Source organism: Haliaeetus albicilla, chromosome 25 (genome assembly GCF_947461875.1).
Source record: "Haliaeetus albicilla chromosome 25, bHalAlb1.1, whole genome shotgun sequence".
Lineage (NCBI taxonomy): Eukaryota > Metazoa > Chordata > Aves > Accipitriformes > Accipitridae > Haliaeetus > Haliaeetus albicilla.
The window spans coordinates 15,932,443-15,949,999 of record NC_091507.1 but is presented as its reverse complement, the minus strand read 5'-3'; the positions used below and the strand labels follow the sequence as shown (position 1 = coordinate 15,949,999).

At 39.6% G+C, this 17,557-nt stretch overlaps 1 protein-coding gene across 2 annotated transcripts in view; it reads right to left on the bottom strand.

Annotated features, from left to right (window-relative positions):
* Window positions 1-245: 245 nt before the first annotated feature.
* Window positions 246-17,557, bottom strand: part of TMEM131 (transmembrane protein 131) — a 100,153-nt gene continuing 82,841 nt past the window's right edge. Inside the window, exons 30-42 of one of the 2 annotated variants that reach the window (XM_069770008.1) lie at window positions 16,998-17,156; window positions 15,814-16,409; window positions 11,768-11,943; window positions 10,417-10,544; window positions 8,921-9,045; window positions 8,613-8,771; window positions 8,103-8,271; window positions 7,651-7,772; window positions 7,434-7,530; window positions 6,277-6,374; window positions 4,740-4,903; window positions 4,343-4,435; window positions 246-1,309 (exon numbers count right to left, since the gene is read on the bottom strand). In XM_069770008.1, coding sequence (XP_069626109.1) covers window positions 1,013-1,309; window positions 4,343-4,435; window positions 4,740-4,903; window positions 6,277-6,374; window positions 7,434-7,530; window positions 7,651-7,772; window positions 8,103-8,271; window positions 8,613-8,771; window positions 8,921-9,045; window positions 10,417-10,544; window positions 11,768-11,943; window positions 15,814-16,409; window positions 16,998-17,156 — 2,383 coding nt within the window. In that variant the 3' untranslated portion in view covers window positions 246-1,012. The remainder of the gene's footprint in view (window positions 1,310-4,342; window positions 4,436-4,739; window positions 4,904-6,276; window positions 6,375-7,433; window positions 7,531-7,650; window positions 7,773-8,102; window positions 8,272-8,612; window positions 8,772-8,920; window positions 9,046-10,416; window positions 10,545-11,767; window positions 11,944-15,813; window positions 16,410-16,997; window positions 17,157-17,557) is intronic. The other variant, XM_069770009.1, reaches the window with a different exon arrangement.

The window sequence follows — 17,557 nt, the reverse complement described above, 5'->3', positions numbered from 1 at the left end:
CAGCATTTTGCTAGCCAGCAAATTTTCAAGTGGGTAGCACTGTGTGACCCTGAAAACAATTTCTACTTCTCCACTGCTATACAAACCCATGCTGCTCAGAAGCCAGGTTTCACCTGCAGTGAAGTTTCTGTTAACATAGGCTCTATGCACAGTAGATTTTCACCCGAAGGCTACCACTGCCAAGTGGATTCATGCATGCACAAGTTTAGAAAATACCAGGAGAACAGAATTACAGCAGACAGATCTTGAAAAAAGCAGTATTTATTTTAAAGTACAACCCAAAGTTGTATCTGTAAGAAACGCACAAGGTATCTTGTATTTTCCACAAGTCTTGGCTGTGTGCATTTCAGTTCAACTTAAAAATGCATTCAGGTTTACAAATGTACAAACAGCACAGAAAATGTATTACAGTCTCAACAGAATGCTCTTACATTCAGCCATTTTGCTCTTAAGGTTTTGTGTTGGTTTGGTTGGTTTTTGTTGTTTTGTTTTTTTGGTTTTTTTTTTTTTTTTTTTTTTACATTCTGTTAACACAGGTTCTAAAAGACAGCCTTATTTTTAAAAAAATACTCTGCATTTTAGCACAAAGTGCCTTTTGATTTTTAAATTAGAACTTGGAGGATAATACTGGAAAAATTTAAAAACCCAAACCGGTACTTTTCATAAAAGTATTGCATGCCAGGACTGTTTTATAGTTCAAATTGTTTCCTAAATAATGATGGCAGATGGTAAAATATGAAACCAGTGCAGTGAAATTGTTCAGATTTACAGGCTTCAGCTGTAGTTGGGATTTGTGACCACACCCAGACTTTTTCAAGCTTATCTGCAATCTCACACTACCATATTGCAGGACAGACTTCAAAAAGGAGCAAGTGATGAAAGCATGACTTTCGGGGGGCGGGGCGGGGGGGAGGGAAGCAATGACCAGCAACAGCCTGAAAATGATGTTTCAAAAATTTGCATTCAGAATTGTATCATGACCTGGATAAGAGTTCTTTCCTTTTGCTTAACTTCAGTTTTCGTGAGGATAGTGTGAATTAGACCAAGGATCTGAACTTCTTCTTCCAATTGTTGGGCTCCAAATTCTCCAAGGATTGTAGGTCTGTCCCATGTCTTCAGCAGGATTGGCAACAGTGGCAGCAGTGGGCGGAGGAGGAGCAGTGGAGGAGTTTTCACTACCCATGAGATCAATGCCTGACAATGCGTTTGTTGGAGTGGTGAAGGGAAGGCCACTGTTGAGATTACTTGACCAAATGGAACTGCTGAACGGAGTGGTGGACCACAGGCCACTTGGGTTGCCAAGGATCGACTGCAGTAAAGACAGAGCCAGGTAAGTAGCAGTTTGGTAACCTCTATTTTCACCTTGTTTACAGCTGCCCTGAAAGAAAAGTATCTAAGAAGCAGCAAGCCTGCTGTGGAACCCCTTCCATCTTCACTGCAACAGGGAGTTTAGAACTCCCTTTAATAGAGCTTGCCCCAGAGGAACCACACTACTAATGGTCACCAAACACATCTGGTAACTGAATGGGCTGCAGAGTGCAATTACATTACAGGCTTTTAAGCTGTTTTCATTTGAGCTTATACATCCCCATACCATTACTAATTTAAGCACTACTAGCATTCAAGCTTTAACACACAAGGGCCAAAAAGCTCAAGTTTAATTAAACTAGTTAGAATGACATAGATAAACATGGTTCAACTCTCAAAAAACAAATTTCAAGTTGTAATGGAAGGTAGCAGCAAAGACTATTCCTTAATCCTTTTTTGGCTGTTTGCAAACTTATCTCCTTGTATTCAGACATATCTGTTATAAATTGTACATTTTGGATGAACCTACCTGTGTTCAGCCCCACTGTACCTCCCCATATTCCCAGTATATACTTTTTCCCCCATCCAAAATTTCTCCAGATGAAGGGAGAGGGTATTGGAGAACTGGCCATTTGTCATGGAGTTCCAGTAAGTCTGTCCTGGCTCAAGACATCTGGAAGTCTGACAAATGGTCATGGTGCAGATGCAGGTGTGCTGCAAGCCATGTCACAAATGCATTTGGGATGCATAGGATAGGTACAGCAAGCCTAGAGAACACATGCAGAAATGAACAAGGCCCAGGTTTTGTCACCTGTTTTTACTGAAGCCCAAACAGTAGCAAGCAACAAGTAGAGGAATCTAACCCATGGTGTGGTGGAAACTGATACCCGGAAGCAGCCAAAGATGGAGATGAGAAAGGTTAGCATAACTTTCATGCTAATATTAGCACAGAACCTGCTACATGTAGGCTTAATGCACTACATACCGCAGTGCCAATAGATTTAATGTACATATGCTGTAAATTCAATTTGCAAATATACAGTAAACTTGATACATCCAAAAGGCAGTGGACTTGAGTATGTGCTGTAAGGTACAAACATCCTTATGTTTGGATTTACTGGGTGGAGATAGGGCATCCCTTCTCAAGATCTCAGCCCTCAGAGAATGTGCACTACAGGTTAACCAGTATCAGTGTACTGTGCATCTGAAGATTAAAATAAAAATCCCTTTAGAAAAGTAAACAAGGTAAACTCTGAAAATGCCTTCATTTCAGGTTTTTATTTTGTCCCCTGGAATGAAGAATATGTTCAGTCTAATCATACCTGAAATTGGTTGGACACCAACACATTACCAAAGGGTCCTCAAAATAATTTAATATCAAGGGTTGGAGAGGAATTTTGAGCATACTCAAGGGTTAACTGGGTCAACATCATTAGGACTCTCCAATGCCACTGAGAAGTTGAGCCAACTAGGGTCACAGTTTATTACTGTTATATAACTAAATGGTTATATTTAAGCTATACAAGCATTAGACTACTAAGCCTACAGCAGGAAACTCATTCTATTGCTCAGACACCAACTCTAATACACTAAAAGTCCACTCTATTTCCTCCTGTGGGCAAAAGCCATGAACTATTCCTATGTGTCCCAGAACCATTTGAACGTGATAGAAAGACACTTGCTGATAAAGTAGAAGCAACCAGGAAAGGAGTGGCAGAGAAGAGTACCTTAGATTAGGCTGCTACTCCCTTTTAAGGCTGGTGGAGGGAGGTACAAAGTGGCTGGCAGACAGAACTATACGCAGGGAAATGGAGGAAAGACGAATAAGGGACTGTGGTTAGAAAGAAACTTGCAAAGAAGTAAGAGCAATGCAGCAAGGCCTGAGGTGAGATGGGACCCAGAAGTCAAATGCTATTTAGTACAGAAGCAGAGTTATACATAAAATGGGAAAGCAAGAGGAATAAGGAAGGAGGATGATCAAAACTCCCCAGAAACCTTCCTAGAAAAGAGGGTAACACAGAAGCCACTATACAAGTGCTGTTTGTAAGAACAGCTTTGGGTCTTGTGCCAGAAAGAAGGAAAGGAGAGGGCCCTGGCTTGGTACCTGCTCTCTTATCTAGCACTTGGAGGAAGGAGGTTCAGTGGCAGGAATAGCCAAGTTTTCCTGTTACGGCTCACCATAAGCACTTGAAAAAAATCACTATCATTAAAAAGGCTTTGAACATTTCAGTCTGTCTGCTGCTTCTTGTTTATTAAGTGATCTTCTCCTTGAATAAATGCTTTTTTTTTTTCTTCCCCAAAATATTTAAAGGGAGAGATTGACAATTCTTCTATACAATTTCTCTGGCTTCCATCTCGATGCTTCCTGAAGCACACTTCCAAATATTTTTCAGAAGCAGCCAGGAAATAGGTTAGCAGTTAGGAGCTAGAGAGATTGTTCTGGTTGTCCCCAATCCCTCCTTCTATCAAATGCTGAGAAATCTGTTCTCCATGTGACCAAAACGCAAAAATCTCTCCTTACATAGTTTTAGTGAGGTTACAGCTATAGTGGTAACTGCATGACAAGGGTGGGATCAGTGAATGTGTGTCTATAAGAAGCTGTGTGACCTTCTTTGGCTTCCCCTGTCCCCTGCCTTCCCCTACTTCATCTGAACTGCTACCAGGTGAAGTAAACACTGCCTCTTACTCACTACAAAAACATTTTCGGAAGACAAGATGAAGAATGATTTCAGCTGGCACTGAAGACAGCTGTTGCAGTATAAGTTTTATTCTGACAGATAGGAGGCACAAGGATGAGAGCAGTGCTGCAATCTGTGTAAAAGTTGTTTTTTCTTCTTCTTTGGCTATACTCAAGATCTCCATCAAAATTAGTAGTCAGTTTAAAGGCTTCACCTTATGCTCAGTCCTTTAGTGTTTTTTCTAAGCTGAAAATAATACATATGAGGTCTTTTAGATAAGTTTTTTTGACCTTTTGTTAATTTACAAGTAGGTGCAACACTGGATTCAAGAAGCAGAATCAAAGTCTGAACATTACCATATTGGCTATTTTACAACTGTCCATCAAACTGGAAGTGACAGAGGCAGTGTCCAGCCATGGCACAGGAGCAGAACAGCTCTTTCTACAATCCTGACGTACATGGAAATGGAACACACTTTTGTTAAGTGCTGCAAGATGCTCTCGTGAGAAATATTTTTATGTGAAGCAATTTACATGGATTCATCATCCGCAAGTGAGTGGACTAATACTCTTTGTTCAACAGCCATGTCAACTTAACTACACAGAATGATGAATACGTATAGCTTCCCTTTTCCTTTATTCTTCAGTTGATTTTTTTCATCCAAATTTAAAAATTGTCTAAATGAAATTAGATAACAGATACAGAACAGGTTGGTAACAATAATAAAATGCTGTATTTGGACTTAATACTTACTGCAGTTGTATGGGTTGGGGAACTCGAACTTGTTGGCCAGGAGGGTACAGAATCTGTAGCTGAAGGATCCCAGATGGATGATGGAACATTATTGAATTCACTCCAGTTTCTCTGAACATCCTGCCCATAAGCAGATCGAGCTAAACCAAGTTTGCTAAACACCTCTAAAAATAAAATGAAATAAAACTGAGTACATTACTCTTCCTCTTTTTCCAAGAACCACAGCAAACTAATACTCTGCACAGTTATTTCCCATATTTTTCTAGCAGGTCCTGCTGCAGAATTGAGATTAGAAAAGATCACACAGTAATACAGACCTCATCTCACGTGCCCTACATCAGACAGCAGCTACAAAGTTAGAATTATGGTTACAGTGGGGAAAAAAGGAGTTACATGCTTACTGTGTATAATTCAGTATCAGCCTATGGGATTTGTGGTTGCTGGTATTATTTACCCAAAAGCAGCTGGGGAACCAGGCAGAAGCACAGCCATACTGAGAGTCCTGACAGTTCCTCATAACAAGTTATCTGCAGGTGGAATAAATGACCAGGCTGAAGGAGCCTCTCAATCACAGCACTTACTTGCCTTGCAGCGCTCCCTTCTAACTCGTGGTATGGGAGGCAGCACTGGCTATGCCCCAGCCCAGACCCCATCTCTGCTATGAGAAGGGAAGGGTGGCACCAGTGCTCATGGTTCACTTGGTCCCCATACACAAAACTGATCCCAGGCATCAGTCACTGGTGCCAAGTATTGCTGATGAAGATGATAGAACCCCACAGCAGCAGCTGTCTTGACTGCAGACCCCCAGCATTTTTCAGTAGACATACAATTTTTTCAGTAGACATACAATCTGTTTTGCAAATGCCACACAAAAAGCTTGCTTTGCTTATCATCTTTTGCAGACACCTTAAAAACTATTATGCATCCCCAAACACGGTATGCAAATCTGCGTAAGTACACACAGCATCCATGCCCTACAATATAGCCTGCCTGCATCAAGGCCCATCTCAATAGTCAAAGTTTGCCTAAATATTTAAATACAGGAATTAATTGCTCGGTTTAGTATGCATTGGTACATCATGCAGCTATACAAACACTAAAGGAGAACACAAGAAGAAAGCAACACAAGGGATGGGCCATTGCCTCATTTATAGAGCAATGGTTTTATGCAGGCGGGAGTGCTCAGGAAACCACAGGCCTAGTGGCACACTTTTGAGACCTACAGTAAAGTTCAGGGGGAGGGATGGAGGGGAGGAAGACTAAGGAAAAAACAAATCTCAAGAAATTTTACTGAAACTGAGAAACTTTAAAAAACAATTATTTCCAGCCCAATCAACACTCTAAGAGTTTCCACTAACTGTCTCTGGGCTGAAACACAGAATACACCACCAAATTTTTATCATGCTTTCCTACGTAGTCATTCTTTTTGGGTGCAGGGATGGGAATGCTGTCTGTTCTTAGACCAGTGGAATGGAGACACACCATTTCTTTAACCTGTACTTGAATACAGAAAAATATTTGAAAACAAAAGACTCACCTCCAGTTAAGTTAAAAGAATGTCCAAATGCAGAGAATGAGTTGAGAGGCGTGAAGTCAGGACTGCTGGGATTACTGATAGGACTCCACAAACCTGAACTAAATATTAAAGTAATGGGAAAGCAATAGGCAACTCATTAACACAGTACTACTGACAATACTAACTTACTGACCTATATACAAATGTATATGTGTGTATATATATTTAACTCTCTTTCTATATATATTTAATGGGGATCAAGAGTTAGGAAATCAGCTTATTTTTGTTTTAACAAAAGATTTCAGTGAAATACCATTTTCCTGTGTATATACCCACCTTGGAGCAACACACTGCTATAGACATAATGCTCTTTAATCTGTAGACTGACCTCCAACACAAACTTTAGTGTTGAGAGTAACTTTAGTATCAGTTTTTCAGAAAACTTACAGGGTCCAAGCCATGTTGAATTTTTTTTTCGACAAGCAAATAAAATTTAGAACCACTCAGAAGGGATACAAACACTCACACTCTAGCTTGTGGGCAAGCTTCTTGAAAATACAGATGAGTTAACTGGAACCAGTGATAAACATTTACAAAACCAAACCAAAACTACACCCACAAACTTTGCTCAGAAAAGCAATTCCTCTGTGTATTAAAACTTGAATTCATGTCTTTTTCCTATTCCAGAACGGTTACCAAAAGCTCACTGCTTTTTACAACCAAGACAGACGTGCACTGCCACAACATGTCAGAAAAGACAGTGTGCCTTGGGGAACATGACTGAGCACAGCTATATTCTGCTCCTACTCATAACACAAAGCCCAGTGATAGTTCTGGTCTCAGTGTTAAAACTGGGAATGAAAGATAGTGCTGTACAACAAGATATTCTGCCTGTAAACTATTTCAAGTGACCTTGGTACGCACTCCTCAATACTTAAAGAGCCAAGCTGATTTCTCATTGTTTGGATGCCGAGGAACACAAAACTGTTGAGTTACTTGGAGCAAGGAGGGGAGGGTGTCCCCATCACATGCAGAAAAAAAAAAAAGCGGGGGGAAGCGGGGAACCAGAATGTATTCTGTCATTACCTTCAAAATGCCATTAACAGATTAACAGATCAACAGCTTAAAATCTTCTTTTCTAGGGGCCTAGGTATTTGCCTAAAGAATATAAAAATTACCTGTCAGAGCCATCACTGTCAACAACTGTGTGGGAAATGCTGACATTACTGGAAACATCCATCTTGCTTGGAGAAACCTTTGGTAAACCACTGCCACCTGCAAGAATATATATATATATATATATAAAAATATAAAACAAGTGAAATAAGAAGACAAAATAACAGAATATTCAGGAAATATGCAGAAATATTTAGAACTCCAAACTGGTTCTAGTACCTGGGCTCTTGTCATAACCTGCAGCTACAGCAGCAAATGTGGGGTTACCATTCCTGCCCGGAAGAGAAGCTGCCTTTGCCAGTTTATGTTTGGTACCATTAGGCTGCTTGCTTTTCGTTTCACTTAAGGGGGAAAAAAAAGGTGGGGGGGGGGGAAAAAAAGAGTAAGGTTTTGGACTTAAACAGTTTGATAAAAAGCAGCAATTTAAGCTAGCATTCATGAAAATGTTAACAACAGCTCAACAGTTCATGTAATTGCACATTTTTCCAATCTACCAAGTCCTAAGGAACCCCAGGAAAGTATTAAATAGCATGGTAAGATATCTGCAAAAAAGGAGTTTCCATGGGAAGAGGAAATGGGTCTGAGAAAAGGGAGATGCACCATATGAAGCACATGGGTTCCACAACGTTCTGTGCTTAGGAAATCAGTAGGAGGTACAGATTTGGACTCACTTGCTGCAGCTGCTGTTCACAATGCTGCTGTAAGTGCCTCCTCGTGGCCCAAAAGCAAATGGTGCCGGAGGAGGAGATGGAGAGGCAGGTGTCGGCGAGGGCTGTCGCTGTTTCAGGAAAGCATCTGCATTCAGGGTTTGCAGAGAGAGTTTATAAAGGTTGTCCGTAGCTATAAAGAGAAACACAGACCATCTTCCTATAGTATTTACATTACAACAAAGGCTTCTCAAAATACATTTTGTTTTCAAGCAGTAATTCTCATTTCCTCAATTTCCCCAGCAGCTTCTAAATCCTGTTCATCCCTGAAGAACTGCAGAATGGCCTGTGTTCTGCCCAAGCGGTTTTCAAACCTCCCAAATTGTACCTGATGCTATCAATAAGGCCTACAGCAGAAAATGGGAGCACAACCATGCAGTGAGAAAAAGATAGGAAGATCTATAAACAGACCAAGCCTACCTAAGGATATTAGTTGCTGAAGACTAATTCTGTCATCCTCTAGCAATTACTTACAGCTGCCAGCTTTGTGAAGAGGCACAGAGTCCCACTCTGGTGGGGGAGAATCCTTTTCCCCTTCTGAGCTGCTGGTGTTTCCTAGCTCCTGACCAGAACCACTGGGGAGAAATTTTGCTAATACTGATGGCCTGCTCTCCATTAACTTACTGTTTGGACCTATTAAGACAAAAGAAGAAAAGCAAGTCCATGGATAGTAAACTGAACAGCTTTCTTCGCACACCAGACTTAGAATTAAGCGTTCAAGAGGGGTTACAAACAACTGAATAAAACTCCCGAGGTATTTATAAAAAATAGCCTCACAGTACCTCTTGTTTTGGGGAGGTTTCTTGATTTAGACCCATTTGCCAAAAGGTGTTGTGTAGATATCTTGGATGGAAAGGTTTTGCGCTGCTTGTTTTCCAGTGGGGGAGTATAAGACAAATCCAAGGAACTAAATGAAAACAGAGATCCATTTATTTTTAAGCTCTCTGAAGTGCTGAAGGAGATTTTTTTTTTTTTTTTAAATGTATATATATATATGCACCATACGGTCTTACAAAATCCTGGTCTCCTGTGGCATTCTATGTCAAACTTGTGCTCATCTTCAAAGCTATTCATAAGCAGAGTTTTCTATTTCTCCTATATGCAACTCCATCCTTCCTAGCCCTGGCTCATTTTCTACCCACAGTGCTCCACACTTTTATTAGGGCTCACTCACCTTCCAGGAGAAGCTTTCATCCTGGAGTGCCAGGATTACAAAACCTGCTTGATTATACAGAGGCAACAAGAGATGGCAACTGCCGTGTTTCTACTCTGCCCTCAAACACTCTTGTTAGATCACATGCTCCTGATAATGCCATTGCCCTGAATGTACAGCATCAACTTTTAGTTGATGACATAAAACCATTCAAACCCAACACCAAATCCATTTGGCTATATATTGTTCTTTTTTTCCAACTATTTGATTATGTCTCTCACTTTCTTACCCATTTCTTGCAGAAGAATTCCAAACCAGCTCTCATTCTGGCCTTTGAATATTGTCACATGTAATGTACTTGTGATTTATATGATAATGGAAAGTAGATAATGGTAAGAATAAATAGGATAAGGAGGAGACTTTGCCAGGCAATGTTTTCAGGAATATTTTGAAGAAAATAAATTCATACTAACTACTAATCCCAGTTAGTCTAGTATTAATTACAGCAACAGGGAAAACACAAGCCTCAGTTTGGTAGAGTTTACTTTTGTGGCACTTGGATATCGATCTGATTTCAGAATGAACTAGATACAGTAAGACTGAAGTTCTTCATTTTTCTGTTTTCTATAATCTGCAATCAACCACCTGTCAGTAAGGAAAAGGGACTGGCAGCAGCAGCAGCCTCCTTTAATAACATATCCAAGACTCTGATCTTACTCTATGATACAAAAAAGGAAATTGCATGGCTGTAATTTCACCAAGGGCAACTAAAGGCACTCACTCATGTTAGCGCTGGCTTACTGTGCTGCCACTAGAAGCTCCTGTAGAAATATTAACCCTACTTTGTGTATGTGTACCTGTTACAGAAAGCTTAACACTGCTTAACCTGGTTTTCTTCTCCAGATTTAGTTCTCACTTACACACTGTACTCCCATTAAATAATTTATTATTTACAAGCTTCAGATATTCCCTGATATCAGGAAGTAAGAGGAAGCTGCTTAAAGGTATCTGCTGTTGGCATTAGACAGACTGGCAGCCACAACAGTTGAAAACACAGATTTTTATCGATCCATCTTCCCTTCAAGCACAATGCCTTCCCTACTAAAAAGCCTTTGTTATGCTTACCTGGTTTTCACATCTACAGGGATTTCTTTCTTGATACTTGTTAGCAGTTTTTTAGTTTTCTGTTTTACTTGGACTATTTCATTCTCAGGTTTTTCTGGCATAACTTTTCCCTTTTGTTTTTCAGTTTCCTATAAAAGACATTATAATAACAAGTTAATATTAATGAAAAGTGAAGTTCTTCTTGCATCACAACATACGTAGTACAAACAGAGCTGAGGAAAGAATGCTGTTTGAAAACATGAGCATTTTTGCAACATAGAAGTTATCTTTTTACCTCTTAGTGAGTATACCTATAAAACATGGTATATATTTTTGCTATTAGAGAAGTAGAAATCAAAATATCTAGCAAATTAATGTGCTTCAAGCAGATCTGATGTTTGTAAATACACAGCTTCTCAGGCCACAGCCTCCAAATCTACTTAAAAGGACCTATACTGCAGCTGTTGCACAGAGTCCCAGCCGTCTAAAACAGACTCTTCAACAAAGCAAAGAATATAAGCAACTTTACCATTCTTGTTTTTTTTCTTTAACCACACTTCTAAGACTTTCTGAATACAAGTATACTGTCAAATAGCCATCCTGAAAAATCAACGGTGATTTTCAAGTGAAAACTTACTAAATCGTAACTTTTAAAATGTATTAAATGGAATTCTTTTATTTTTTTCCCCCAGCTAGAATCTCTATATTTTCCAAAGTTCAAATTTGAGACATGTCAAAATTTAGGCTTGGTTTTCTTCTCTTTGTGATTACCTTTGCTTTGTTTGGTTCCCTAGCACATGCTTTAGGACAAAATATTTATGACAACCTGACCACTACACAAGTTGCTAGAGCTTTAGTTTATTACCTAGAAGCATGTAAGCCAAATGAGTAAAAGGTAGAGGTATTGTCAAAGGTAATTAAGTTAACTACCTGCTGACAAGTTACCAACCAGTGAACGGACCCTTTGTAACTGATGAAATGCATGACTTTAGCATACACCTTAATTATCGAGTAAAATTAATGTCCATACTTTGGTGTTTTATTCTGCAAATAGAATAGGCGAGGGGCGTGCAGAGAGAAATAATTACCACAAGGCTGCTGACAACCGGTGGCTTATTCAAGCCACAGTCACTCAGGCACTTTCAGTCCTGAGACTACATGATTCAAGCATGTTCGCACAGAGGACCAAATTTTGTAGAGAAGAAGTGAAGGTACGGATTGGGAAAGTTGTTTTTTAATTAACATTCTTCCTTTGTTAGGTATTATGTGTATATGAAAGCTGCAGGTAGGGTGGGGCGAAAAGACTGTATTCCTACTCTAACAGGTGACCCACCAGCTACACAGTAACATCATTTTACGAGCAGTGCCGTACCTCTTTGAGAAGTGGTTCTGTATCTGGGTTGGAGGTTTCGGTTGTGGTTGAAGAACTGTCATCATCTGCCAAGGAATCCTTCAGTTCATCCTCCTGTTGCTTTCCTTTCCCTCTTCTATCCTTTTCTTCCCGCTTCTTCTGTGGCTTAGCCTTGCGCTGAAGTGTTTTCCCTTTCCCTAGGGAGATAAGGATGCTTCAGATTCTCAGCAGCAGTACTCTGAGATGGGCTAGTTCATTTTAGAGGCTAACCCACATGATTAAGTCTCTGAAGTTTGTCATCTGTTATGATACACCAACTATTTACAGCCACTTCACACCAAACGTGAGCAATAGCATCAAACCTGAAGAACCCTGATCAGCACTGCTGCATTTATGCTCCTGAGCCCTACCTCCATTGCCTCTCTGTAGATGGTGGGCACCTGGCTACCTATAATTCTTCTTTGCTCTGTTCCTGGCATTCCTTTTAAATACTTTAGAATCCAGTTTCACCATGTAAGACTAGATTTAAACATGAACTTCAGAAATTGGTACAAGCTTTATCATCTGAACAAATGAAGAATAATTAGTAGCATGCTTGTCTGTTAAAAAAAAACAACACAACAAGTTGCAGTAAGACTACAGCAGATGAGAAAAATCACTAATAGTATTTGTCCAGCAAAGATGTAAAAAACCCAGACCCCCAAAACCTGAAATCTCACACCCAAGTATACTTTCTTCTCTTGACATATTCTATTCTTTGGAAGTGTACTATTCTAAAAGGTATGACTAAGCTGAATGTAAAATAACTTGGCATGACACATTAAAGTGTTACTGCATCTCAAAGTAGGGAAAACGATGCATTAAACGCTGTAGGGGATCTTTAATCAATTTTCTTGAAGCAATCCACATACAAAGAAATAATGCTACTTGAACAATTGCTTGTTTTTCCTGCAATTCCTATAGGCTAGCTGAAATGTAGCATAGTGTAAGTTCAAAATATAGAGGTTTAAGAACCTTCGATATCAAGCCAGAGGTCCCAGCTTGGAAAATAGGCAGGATTAGGCTCCTGGGGAGTAAAAAAAGTTATCAAAAAAAGCATCAATACAGAGAAGCTGTATGTGCATATATGTCATCAGTACCTTATCATCGCCTCTTGTTATTCTCTTACAGGATGAGAGCATTCACAATATTCTTATGTCTTTCTTTCAATGTAATATACACCTTTACCAATAAGATCTTTCTGAGATACTGCCCTTCAGACTAAGCGTTCTCATTTATAAGCCGCACAGTGCCTGCATACAGCTTCCAGGGTGGACGCAATAGTTCACTCAAGTAAAGACTCAATTAACCTGTGCTGAATAAGTGGATTCAGCCCCTGCTGGGATTTGTACCAGCTCACATCGGAACCGAGTCTGGAAGCACAATGACAGCTGTCATATTTCATTTGGCAATTTGTTCCTCAGGGAAAGTTTGTACCGAAACATGAATTTACCTTCACTATTTTGGCAAATACCAGATACATATCAAAGGGCAGTGCCTTCAAACTTGCCTCAGAAGGTCTCGTTCTAAGATTTGCTTAAAATTTAGTCTACATTCAGGACTGCTAAACAGTTTAATGTTCATCATTAGAAAATCTATTTAAAATGTTACCATGACATAAAATTACAATGTAAAGCAGCTGTTTAACAAAAACCTGGTGTAGGCTCTGCAGCAGTCTGCTAGGACCCAAGTATTGGGAAGCTGAAACAGAAGACTATAAAGATGGGAATCCTGCACAGGGTATTATGCCAGCCAGTTTTAGTCCAGAAGCTGCTGCTTCTGCAAATGTTTGTGACTAGCTCTAGCTATTTATCTAAAGACAAATATTGGTGTGTGTATGTAGATCTAGATAGATAATGGAACTTCCCCTACAGCTTTACATTTTTAAAGAGGGCAAATGGAAATGGGCAAGTTTTATTTGATGCACTGAGCTTCTGACAGTCAAGTTATGGTTTACAGGTAATGTTGTGGGTTTTTTTATAAAGCTTGTCAAAAAAGAAGTCTACATGCATGAATCTGATTTATTGATCTGAGACAATGAAGAGGTCAAGAAAACTACCTGGATTGCAAAATATAACATAATATATTTTGCAATACAGAATATGTTTAAATATTCAGTATACCACCATGCCAAAGCACAAATGATGCAAAGCCTCTGTAACAGGAGGAAAAATGTGAATTTTTCCGAAGGAATTTGTAATCAGGAGAAAGTTAGAAAACAGGAAAGTAACGCCAAAAAATGGAACCCATGTAAGTGATTATGAACTAAGTATTTTACCACTTGAAATTGATAGACAAATCAACACAAGCACCCATCTCAAGAAAATGCATTTAAATATAGTTGAAAAAATGTAATCAAAGGTCTATCAACACTTAGGAGCAACTGTTTACTAAGTCAAGCTCCCAATACATAGACTACGAAATTACTATAGGTACAAAAATATTAACATAGGTACACCACCTTATTTGGATCAGGAATGTGCTTTTGAAACCAAGCTCAATGGTCCCCACATGCTGTGTAGCAGCTGGATCGTACAGCAGGACTGGAGCACAAGAGCTGCTTTCTTTTTAGGTTGAACTACAAATGGAAGAAAGATGCACTCCAGAAGCGCTTCCAGCTCTTTCAGGCATTCAGTACAGGGACTGGATCCAGTACAGGGACTGGATCAGTCCACTGTAAATCTACTCAGACATGCCCCATGAAGATGTTGCATCCTTGCTAACAGCCATTTTGCTTTCCAGAGTTCCAGTACTGTAATATTTGCTAACATAGATGCTGCCTATGAAACCTACCTACAGTCACGCTGGAGTGTACTTTGCTGGAGTACTATTTAGCCTTTATGAAATTAATAACTGACAAACTGGTCATAATTCTCATAGGATTAATTCCCCCAACCACACCCCCTTGTCAAAACAAAAAACAAACAAGCCCAGAAATAAAGTAGTATATTTCAGCAGGATGCCAAAACCTCTTATCACTTTAGAAACTCCACTTTGAAAGTCCAGATGCATCACTGCATCCATTCTGAGCTAATTAAGACCTTCCTGCTCATTGCTACTTAACAGAGTGAAGCTTTCCTCTTTGGTGGTGTGTGATCATACAGAAGCTTCAGGTTTTATATTCATTTTCTTAACTTTATCTCTAATAAGCAACACAGGATCAGTACTGTTTATGTACAACGGTGGTGGTAGAAAAAAAGTGAAAAATCACTTAGAAATAGACACATTAAGATTAAATTTACAACCATGTAACTGTGGGACACAACTGAAATGGCTAATACAAAAAGCATGATTGGAAGTTCTAATCTAACAAAAATTTTATAAGGAAAATAACTGACATATAATATTAAAAGTCTGAATGTATCTAAATGTATGAAATCCAGTAAGTTATTTTAAGCATTAGACAATCGAAAAGATGCATAAACAATTCAAATTCAGCTCCAACCTCATGCAAAGATGAATGCAACTTATAAAGACAGGTGCTATATATTAATTTACTGACCACCTGACATCAAGGATTTTCTACAACTGCAAGTCTGAGCACGTAGAATTCCATTCCCAAACAATCCCACAGGGGTTTACCCATCTCTCTTCCCCTCCTCCCTTCTTCCCCATCTCAGTTTTTGTAACACGCCAGGGCAACTTCTTTTTCCTTTCCTCAACTCCCAGCCCCAAGTACAAACGACAGAGGTGGGAGGGATGGATGTTAACCCAAAGGCAAAGGGAGTAGCAACCAAAAGCATCTTTCTTCTTCAGAGGGCCAGATGGCTAAATATTCACATGTGCTTTCATCAAAACATTCCAAAAATTTTTCAGGAAGAATCACAACCTAGCATTGCATGGAGAACCTCACTGCCATAAAACAAATAAAGGAAGTGCTCAAGACACAGGCACATACAGCAGGGTAGGGAACAGCTGAGAAGCTATCACTTTCCATGCTATGAAAACATGACCTTTACAGTTGATTAAATCTTGTTCTGTAGCTTACATAATGAATCATCCTGTTAAAAAAAGCAGAATTGTATTACCTTTGTTTTTTGCTAGTGGAGATGGGGGCTGCTCTGTAAACACATCTGGGGAAGGGGATTCTGGGTGGTCAAAGTCTTTTTCCATAGTTTCTATGAGCCCAGTGAGATCTGAATCCTCCGAGCTGTGCCTTCTGCTGCTGGCACATTCGCTGTGAGGCGGGCTGAGAAGTGGTAGCTGTGGCAAAACACTTTCAGTCTGTTGCTCTTGCTGCTGGGGCCCTGATGCTGGGGCTTGCTGGAGAGGTTGCTCTGCCAGAGCTGGTGCCTGCTGCTGCGTCGACTGCTGGTTCTGCCTTGTCCCCTTGGCTCTTTTGCCCGCGGCATGAGTCTGAGCTGTAGCACCTGAATCCAAGGTAAAGGGGCCTGCTCTGTTCACTGACTGCATGGAAGCTGCTTGTGCTGAAGTCCTGTTAGGTATGCTTGAACTGGTTTTGGATTTGATGTTTTCAACATCAGGTGTATTTCTATTGCTGTGAAGGTGTGCTGTTGCATTGCATTGTTTATGATTCCCTGCACTGGATCGTGAAGATGAACTGCCTGCTCCATAGACCCCTCTGGATGAACTGTGATTAGAATCTGATCCAAGCGCATTCAAGCTGGAAGAACAACAAGTGTTTATACATACTCTACAATGGTTCCATTCTTCCACACAAGAAAAGAATTGCTATGTCCAAAAGAATCCTTGAACTACACTGTTATTGGCATATAACCAACAAAAATACCCCAAACTTATTTGACAAGTCAGTAGCCTTTACCATTTCCTGTTCACTTGCTCACTGTACATATGAACAAAAACACAGTAAAATGACAGTCAATATATATGTTGGAGGGAACACTGAAAGAAGATGATTTATTTTTCTTTAACTTAAGACACCAAAGGTAGGAACTTCTGGCCTGCAATTTTTCTGCAGTTTATACCTTTCATTCTTGACAACTTTAACAGGAAACTTGACAGGGTTTGGTTTTGGTTAGGTTTTTTCTTTCTTTCTTTTTTCCAAAAGATGAATATTCTTCACAATCATAAAATCCATCTTTTTATCCAAGCCATCTTTTTATAAATAACTAGGAGGATCTTTATTAATTCACCTGTTCTAAAGAACAGTATTACTTTCTTACTCGCCTTACAACTAAAGAGGAAAAAAAAAGGGGAGAACATCCCACAAAAACTCCAAACATATACTTACTTTCCATCAGATGAAATTCCAACTATTCTCCTGAGATCAAGTGGCCTTCCCATATCAAAGGGAGGGTTTGAGGCCTCAAAAGACAAGCGTCTCCTAAATGGCTCCCAAATTCCTTGAGCTTCTAGATAGGCTGTTCCAATTACCAAGAGAAAGAGTACACTGCAGAGAAGAGAGGCAGTCATCTCAGTATTTTTATTTTTGAGCATTTTAAGGTTAATGAATCTAATTGCACAAGACAAAAAGTTTGTATCTTCTACCAAAAAGCTGAAAACTGCATCTAAACCACAACTTTGTCTGATAGAAACATGAAATACACAAGTCTAGCCTGATATACACATCACTTAACACTGAGAATGGAAGCTAGGTGCAAGTCTGACATGCAGTTGCCAAGAATATTAATCCAAAATTAAAAAGAAAGAGGTATAATTAAAATATTAAAATGGCATCCAAGTGGTCACAGCTCTCGCAGCTCGTTGGTGCAATTCCATTTTAAAAGCAGAGACCCTCTGCAGAGAATTGTACTGCTGCTCAGAGAAGTAAAATTGAAGAGCATTATTTCA